Below are 9,081 nucleotides of genomic sequence, written 5' to 3'. Positions count from 1 at the left end.
AAGAGGCAGGCCAGTCTACTGTTTCCTTCCTTTGGAAACATCCTTCAGCCCCTCCTGAGCTCATGGGCAAATAGCACACTTTAGTTTAAAGCAAACTATCCTACAAATTAAATTCTTGCAAGCTTTCAAGTGGAATAAAATTATTCCACAGTTGGATTTCAGTGGAAAACATACCTTTTCTTCCATAAAACATTTCACAATAATTAGTTTCTGAAATATGCTCAGCCTTGTGTCCCAGGGACCTTTTGTTAAGCCTTCCTTTTTTTCTTCTTCAACTTGGCCTGAATGATATGAAAGCTCAGAATCATAGCCTTCCCAAGCTTCTGGGTTAATGTGAACATCAAGACACCCTGAAAATGATAAAGAGTTATTAGCAGTGTCATTAATTTATAACTCGCCATGAAGAAATAATTCATAATATTAAGATATTGAAGATGAAAAATTTAAAAGGCAGCAGCTTATTTATTCATGCTTTTGGCCTCAAATCCCTTTGCACACAGTCATGGTGACTATGTGCCCTGTTACAGGACTGTCTTGGACTATAAAATTTATAGGACTAGACTGAGGCAGAGATACTGTAAGCCCAATGTCTAGAGTTTCCACTGCTGAGGTCACATAATGATGTTAGGCCCTGAGCTTTAATTTAAAAAACAAAGGGGAGAGAGAGCGAGAGAGAGAGAGAGAGAACTCCAGCTGCCTTCTCTGCTGCTCCTGAAGGGAGGAGATTCTTTCCTGCTCCTGTGAGAAGGAAAAAAAAGGAGACTGTGCTGCCCCACCAAGGCAGAAAGGAACATCTACTCCCTACCTCCTCACCCCCACAGCCATCTTGAAGCTTTGGAAGAGAAGGAGACCTCCTCTCCATACAACGCAATGAGGTGTGGTGGCAAACTCCCTCCAAATCAGTAAGGGCAGGAATGAGAGCAATGGGGAAAAAAACAGTTATACAAAAGGAGAAAAGGCATTATACCAATAACAAGCGTGTTAAAAGGTTGAATAAGTTGCCTCTGAAGGAGTCACTATTGATGATGTTGTTAAAAAAAGATTAGATAAAATACAAGCAGAAACCATGTAGAAGATACTCTTTGAAAGGAAAGCATGGGGTAAAGGAACAGGCCTTTCTAAGAGACATTCTACATTTTTTATCAAATTACCTATTTTAATAAAAATGTGCGTGGAAACTATTTCCTTCTGAAGGCCTTTAAAACATGGGAGCATTTCCTCTAAGTCACAGCACATATACCACATGGTGTCTTCAAGCCAGGGAACATTAGGCTTAGATGGCAGTTCCTATTGGGCAGATAAAAGGAGCAGTGAAAATATACAAGACAAAAAAGGAAAAAGATTAAAAAAAATGAAGACATTTTACTATTCAATGCAAGACATCTGCAAAATAATCAATTTAATAATTACTCCATTCAGAAAAGCATTCAAACATATGCTTACATATTAATGTTACATATTAATGTAAAAGCTACCCCTTAGTGCTTTTTTCAGGATATCAGTTAAGCACACACTCAACTTTATGCATATTTGATGTCCCATTGACAGGCATGACTGACAGCCTTTAGCATTAAGTACTGTGCTGAATAAGAATGCTTTTCTGGATTGGGCCAATAAGTGAAAAATACCTAAAAGAATTCTCTCAAATATTTTCTAAGAATTAGCTGTTTTGCAAGTTGGAAGAATAAGTCACCAGTCACACAGACAGCTTCCTTTCACTATCTACTCATCACTTTTTTCAATCAAAAATCTAGAATGATTTAGAGTTTTGTTTGTCATAAATCTGCGCAAAGTGCACCTTGTCTAAGCCAGCAGCTCCGCGGAGGAAAAAATTCCATTCTGCATCTGTAAGTTCTTCTCTCTGTCGCATGATTTCAATACACAGCATAAAGCTGTAGATGAGTTTGTGTTCCGCAAAAAGGCCCCGAGATACATTAATGTAAGTTGCATACAGAGTCTGACTGAGCAGTATTGCTAGGCGCTGCTGCAGATTATCATTCTTTTCAGATGTCTCGATGGTTGTATTAAATAACTGCAGGGGGAAAAATAATAGCTTAGATGAGTTGGTTATTAATAGTTAATAATAGGTATACTTCAAGTAATTCATACAACTGACTAGAAATGTAGTTCTCAAACCTGTTCATATCGTATGCTACTTTTTAAACTGGCAGTTCTCTTATAGGCTGTGTGTAGTCTCAACCTTCCGGTAATTGCACATTTCTACAACAGCAGTAATTAATGGAATTATGACGCGAACAAGAGGATAAGCTATATGAGACTACTATGTTCTGATTTCGCACTGTACTATGCTCTGATTTCGTTATGACATGGAATTATTCACTACTATGACACAGAAGGTGCTGTGGACTGCAGGGAAATGCTCTGTAGGATACCAATGTTCTACATCCCACTATGGCAAAACCATCAAACTAGAAAAATAAGTTAATGTTAAAGAGTTGCATCCTTTTATGACCATCATGCTTAATAAATGAGTACAATAACAAGATCTGGGTTCTTCTGAAGATTTCTAGTGTGACCTTTAAAAATTGTTTATATCAAATATTATAAAACTTGGTTACTTAAGTGCCAAAGCAAAAAGTGATCTGTTTACTGCTCAGCAGTAAGTTAAGTCTGCTGACTTCAGTGGCAACAACAGCGTTCGAAAAAAGTCAGCTTTTCTTTAAACTAGTAAATGTACCACATTTACCAAAATCCATGATGACTCTGAATTTAAGACAAGAGACTGTAGGAGGCAGGTGCAGGGAAACACAGCAGCTCTGGCTGTGACTGTGGCTCTGGCTCTGACATGTCAGGGCCAGAGCCACAGCAGACACCCGCCCCCTCATCATTTCGTACTCAAATAAAAAACAAGAGACTTTTTTCCCCATGTTAAATTGGGGAAAGAACTTTGTCTTAGATACAAGTAAGTATGCCGGTATATGCCTAAAGTCAATATTTGATACGATGCTTGGGAGTTTTGTAACTACTAATTTTCTAACCTTATCATAATCAAATGAGAAACAATGGATTTTCTCTCAATGTAATAAATCATCATCACCTTAGTTAGTTTGGCTTATGCTTATTACACTATTACCAGAGGTTTATGACACACCCTCCTTTTGGAATAGGGGCTTAATATTTTTGCTGCCAGTGTTTCAGATAGTGACTGTAAAATCATATCTGTACACATTCATTTAATTGTTTTATGCTTATCTTAGTAACAATGCTTACCTAAAAGAAAAATTAAACCAACCTGTTTAAAATATTTTAAGGAAAACTGATACATAGGATCTATCTCTGACAAGCTGGCAATTACAAAGTACATGACAGATCCACGAGTGGCAACAGGGCGGTATTTTTCACGTGCTGCATTTATCTTCTCCTCGGTTGTTTCTGCTTCTTTCAGTCTTGTTTTAATGGCACCAGAGGTAACCTGGAACAAATGTTTTCAAAGGTATTTGAGAAAGATATTTCTGAAAATGAGGGCTGGAAACACTATAACAGCACTAGTGGTTGCATGAGCTCCAAAGACATATGAATGTCACTTCATACCATTCTGTAAAAGTTCTTCATTTCTCTTTTTAATCTGCTGCAAGTAGGAAGCTCTGGGTCCAGGCATGCCTCTGTCTATAATTCCAGACACTATATACTTTTGGGAGAAATGGTACCTTTGATAGTTTACAGTATTTAAAGCAATCAATGGTACTGAACTGCATTTTGTGAATTATGCTGATTAACAGTATGAGTTTGCACCCAAGAACAGGAAATAGGTTTTTAACATAAGTACTACCTCTAAAGAAAAGGAAATTCTGAGACGTTCTACATTAAAAATTCTGAGCAGAAAAAAAGAGAAAGTATAAATGTGTTTAGAATATCTGAAAAATAACTAAAGACCATCATCATCTCTGTACACAAGCCAAGACAACCTCATTACTCTGAGTGGTTCTGGGGATTTCGAGGGAATGGGAAACAAAAGGCTTGCTTAAATTTATGTTGGAATAATAGTCTAAACGCTGAATACTGAAAATTAAGACCAGATGCTAAGCTTAGTATTTGCATGTACCTGTAAAAGTCTGCCCCAAAATTCTAAATGCAAATAACAAGTAACTGCAGGGTCTGATTTTCTGGCTTTTAATAGTATCAGCTTAATTTATTAACTTTTGAGAGATTCACCACTTTCCTGTCTGTCTCAGACCTGACCTACAAAGACCACTTTTAAGAACAAAATGGTAGTTCATTCTGGGCACATCTACATGTTCATTAATGTGCCATAATTATGGTGCCTTAAGTTTAGTACCTGTAATTACTAAAGTTAATGCACCATAATCAGCACTACTGCACATTAGCGCCCGTGCACATTTTTTTGTGATGCTAATTAAAGTGCAGTAGACTAATTCTACTGTGCATTAGCGTGGGTTTTGCCAGTCACGCTAACACACAGTAGAATTAGTCTACGGTGCTTGAAGCATCTTGTATAGACACATCCTCTGAATGGCTCATTCCATACCAAGCTGAGATAACCAAACCTGCGCCAAAAATTGGCAAACTGGATGGTAGCTTTTGTAATGCCAACTTTAAGGACAACATGAAGAATTTTAAGCTTTATAGCCAGATATTCATCCCTTATTTCACAGTAAATTGCATCCTTCTTTACAGGTATTCCCATTTGGCTACAATCTATAGCCCTATCTTTGTTGGTGGGCATTTAGGTGTGTATTCCACTAACCCCAGGGAAGTAAAATACAAGCCAGCATGAGCATGTGTGACAGAATGTAGCCTCATTGACCAAAATGAAACCACTGAATAATTATTACGATGGAAGGTTTAAATAAAAGAAAAGCATGGGTCAGATTTAGAGTAGCTACCAGTCCGTGTTAGCTTTTTATCAACACTTCCCACATAGTTAACATCTATTCCCTGGAAGAAACTGTGGTATTTTGTATACCAATTTGTGCAAATTTTGGCAAATGCTGACTTTTTAAATGCCAGCTACAGTAGGAAAATATTTTTTATATGAGCAACAAGCAAGCAGGACTTTTGGAGGGGGTATAAACTAGAGATGTGCAAAGTGGGCCCTATTTGATTCAAATTTGGATTTGGCCCGAATCAGGGACAGTGATTCAATTCATTGATTCGGATCACTGTTTCTGATTCAATTCGGCCGAATCCGAATCTGGAAATTCGATGCTGATTTGGAGAATCAGCAATTCGGACATAGACACAGCTTTAAAAGTTTTTTCTACATACCTTGAGGTAACAGGCACAGTTCATGATCTCTGCAATGTTGGGGTGCATGAAGTGTCCCACAGGAATGTGGGGGGCCCTCCCAGAAGTGCTTGGTGCGAACCCAGAAGTGGATTGGAAGTACTTCTGGTCCACTTTCAGGGCTGCCAGAGAGCACGCTGGGCCCCTCCCCCCCCAGCACACTCCCCAGCAGACCCGAAAGTGGACCAGAAGTGCTTCTGGTCCACTTCCGGGTCTGCTGCCGAGCACACTGGGGAGCCCCCTGTGCTTCTGTGGGACACTTCATGCACCCCAGCACTGCAGCATTCACAAGTCCCTGCTACCTAGAGGTATGTAGAAGAAACATTTAAATCTGTCTCTATGTCCAAATCACTGAATCTTTCCAAATCTCTCCGAAACAATTTGGAGGGTTCCAGTTTGATTTGGAGAGATTAAAGGGTCCTCTGATTTGATTCGGATTTGGAGATTTGGCCACCTAATTGGGCCGAATCTCCGCTGAATCGAATCAGGGACCGAAGCTTCACACAGCCTTAGCATATGCTGCCTCTCTCATCCACAATATTAAAATGTTTTCCAAACATTAACAAAATCCATTGATTAGAAATGAATGAAAGTAATTAATTTGGACTTTCAAAATGGGGTTATATTGGGACTTGTGACCCCCTAAGCTAGTCTAACTGTATTAAATAGAGCTGGGTTTTAAAAGGTTGGTCTGCTATTCCAATCTGTAGAAGTAAATCTATAAAGAGGAAACACAAATGTGACAGTCCATTTCCTCTGGAACTTTCTACACAGTTAGATACGTCATTTTTAAATTACGACAAGGCATTGTAATTATGTCTCCTGCCTTTGATTCCTGCAGTGTGTTGATGAGTTCTTCATTGTCCAATATGTTTCCCTGAGAAGTAAACAACATTTTCAGAATTTTGTCTTCAATGGCTTTCAGTTGATTTTTATCAGAATTGATCCGTACAATGAGCTGTGTTCTTTGATTCTCAAGATCAGGTTTCTCCAGTCGCACAACATCACTAGGAAAAAAAGTTCAAATTTTTGATTAACAGCTCTTCCACCTCACTTGCTCTTGCCTCCTTTTTGTTTCCTACTCCAGTCTATTCTCATAAACCTTTCCAAACAGCCTAGGATCAGATCCTGACCGGCAATTCCAGTGGTACAAAGGGACTGGCCAGATCCCCAGCTGACAGGACACTGTGGATTCACACGACATAGCAGAAAACTGTAGGTGGAGTATGTTACTGGGCAGGTTGTGGGTGAAAACAGTATGTAATTCCCATTCACTCAGGACAACTTATAGAAGCCCTGACACTACTCTAGGTACAGGTTAGCTGGACTGAGGGAACTAGTGTTCTGATGTGAAAAGTGTGCACATCCCTGAAGTTTGTAGGGGAAGATAAAGCTATTACAATAGCAAAGGTGGAAGATAGCAATAGAACTTATCTAACTTGTTTGTAAGTAGGAAAATTCTGCAATAGAAGTTAAAACATCACTTTTTGTTAACTCTTCACCATGATACTTTCTGTTCTAAGAATGAAGCAAATGGCTTGGTCTGCATTAGCTTTTGGAGGTAAATATTGGTTAACATTGGTTGTGACTGCTGAACAGGATTGGTATAGTTTAAGAGTGTGAACAAATCAAAACCTGAGGCCCAGAACAAAGCATTTAAACAAGACAGATACATAAATAGCTCTGTTGACCCTGAATGGATTGCGCACATGCTTAAAAGCAAGTGCATACTTTAGATATGTAGTGAAATAGAAACTTATAGATATTGTCATTCACTCATTTTAAAGTTAAAATGCATTTATTATGGATATATATATAAAGGAATTATTTTATAGAAACAGAAGAGAAGGGCTGGAAGGGACCTCTAGAAGTTATTTAGTTCAACCACCTGCCACAGGTAGGATCATCCCTATCCAAACCATCCCATACAAATCCATTGGCTAACCTCTCAAGAAAACTACAGTCAATGCTGACACAAGACACAACACCCTAATCTGCCATAGGTAAAGCAGGGAGACCACTGCAGTACTGGAAAAGTTGTTTAAATATGGTTGAGAGATCCCAGGAAGAGGGCCACACCACCCACTACAGAGAAATGCAAAAAAACACAAGTTTGTACCAATCTGACCATTCTTTCTAACCTCAAATATAGTGATCAATCTGACTCTGAGACGAGGGGAAATACCCTCTAGCAGGAATATCCAACGTCAAGTCCCAGAAGGAGCACTAGCACACCCCAGTCAAAATCCCCAGCATCGACTGCAGCCAACACTCAATGTTTCTGAGGAAACTATAGCAGCAGGAGGGGAAAAATTCCCTTCCAGCCCCATGTAGTAACCAGCAAAGCTCAAAAGGATGGGAAATACCCTTGGTACAGCACAGATATGGCTACACATATAGATCATCCCTGATCAATGTGTGTCCAACCTCTTCTTGAACACTCCAGTGATGGAGAGTGCCCAACTTCCATAGACATTCTATTTTTCTGCCTCATTCTTTCTTCAATGTTAAAGCAATGTTTTCTGGATGTCCAATCTAAACCTACTTTGCTGCAACTTCAAGCCGTTAGTCCACATGCTTCTCTCTGCACCAAGAGAAAAATGTGTTTTTCCTTTTCTTTATGGCAGCTCTTTCAAGTATTTGAAGACTTCATATTCCCTCTTAAGTACCTTTTCTGTAAGCTGAATATGCCTAGCTCCTTCAACGTCTCCAGCTTGCCTTCCAAGTACCTCATCATTTTTGTTGCCTGCTGCAACTTCTCCAAGTCCTTCTTAAAATGTGGAGTCCAAAACTGCACACAGTACTCTAGATGAGGCCTAACCAGTGCCAAGTAGAAAGGTACTATCACTTCCTGTGTTTTGCATCTAATGTTTCTTTTGATGCATCCAAAACAGCATTCGTCTTTTGTGCAGCTACATCACACTGCAGACTCATACTGAGTCTGTGATCTACCAAGACTCCCAGATCCTTCTCTGTAGTGCTAACATCCATCCAGGTGTCACCCATTTTGTAGTTGTATTTTTGATTATTCTGTCTGAGGGGTAGCACCTTGCATTTGTAATTGGTAGAATAAATAATTGTTTGCTTTAAGCAGAAGAATGCACTTGACACCATTCATTCAAACCCCGATTTCTGAAGTATATTTCATACTCTAATGTCAAAGCAGGTCTGGCTCTGTCTCGGAACCTCACAGGACAATGCTGTTTACTGTTAATACAAACAATCCTGGGTACATCATTTTGGTATGTTTTGTGCTCATTATGGGCAATATGTAATGGTATTTAAAACTAGCCTATTTGACATGGTGGTAGGATTGACATACATATTCTGAGTTTTATATAGCATATTTACTCAATTAAAGCATGGACCCCCTCCCTCCATGTTAAAGTCTCTCATCTTATCATTGGGTCCTGCCCTGCTGCTCTGAGCACCCCGCACCCCAGGCAGGAGGCATGGACCAGCTGGGACCCAACCGTGCTCTGGGGCTGCCCAGACTGTGCCTGCCCCACACCCGGGCCGGAGGAACACTGCTCTGAGGCACTCTGCTCTTCCCAGAGTAGGCCATGATCAGGAAGGTGTTGCTTGCCCCCCACCCCCCAGGCTCTGTGTCCCAACCTCCGCTACCCTACTCCCAGGGCCGGGCTCCAGCCAGAACTCGCTTCCCCTTGGCAGAGCAGCAAGGGCCACATCCTGGGCTGAGAAGGCCCCCAGAGACACTAAGAGATGAGCGGAGAACCCGTCCCCGCTAGCCCTGGGCTCCTGGCTGCTCCCCATATCCACTCCTATACTTCTGTGCTGTGGCTTAGTAGTGCCCCC

At 40.3% G+C, this 9,081-nt stretch overlaps 1 protein-coding gene across 1 annotated transcript in view; it reads right to left on the bottom strand.

Moving 5' to 3' along the window:
- Positions 1 to 9,081, bottom strand: part of DNAH6 (dynein axonemal heavy chain 6) — a 282,667-nt gene that overhangs the window by 77,014 nt on the left and 196,572 nt on the right. Inside the window, exons 59-63 of the mRNA XM_025199101.1 lie at positions 6,092 to 6,272; positions 3,254 to 3,433; positions 1,799 to 2,032; positions 1,152 to 1,287; positions 175 to 350 (exon numbers count right to left, since the gene is read on the bottom strand). Of these exons, the coding sequence (XP_025054886.1) occupies positions 175 to 350; positions 1,152 to 1,287; positions 1,799 to 2,032; positions 3,254 to 3,433; positions 6,092 to 6,272 (907 nt within the window). The remainder of the gene's footprint in view (positions 1 to 174; positions 351 to 1,151; positions 1,288 to 1,798; positions 2,033 to 3,253; positions 3,434 to 6,091; positions 6,273 to 9,081) is intronic.

The sequence above is a fragment of the Alligator sinensis genome, unplaced genomic scaffold, assembly GCF_000455745.1.
Source record: "Alligator sinensis unplaced genomic scaffold, ASM45574v1 scaffold607_1, whole genome shotgun sequence".
Taxonomy (NCBI): Eukaryota; Metazoa; Chordata; order Crocodylia; family Alligatoridae; genus Alligator; species Alligator sinensis.
The sequence above is the reverse complement of the archived record's forward strand: the minus strand, read 5'-3'. Positions and strand labels throughout refer to the sequence as shown.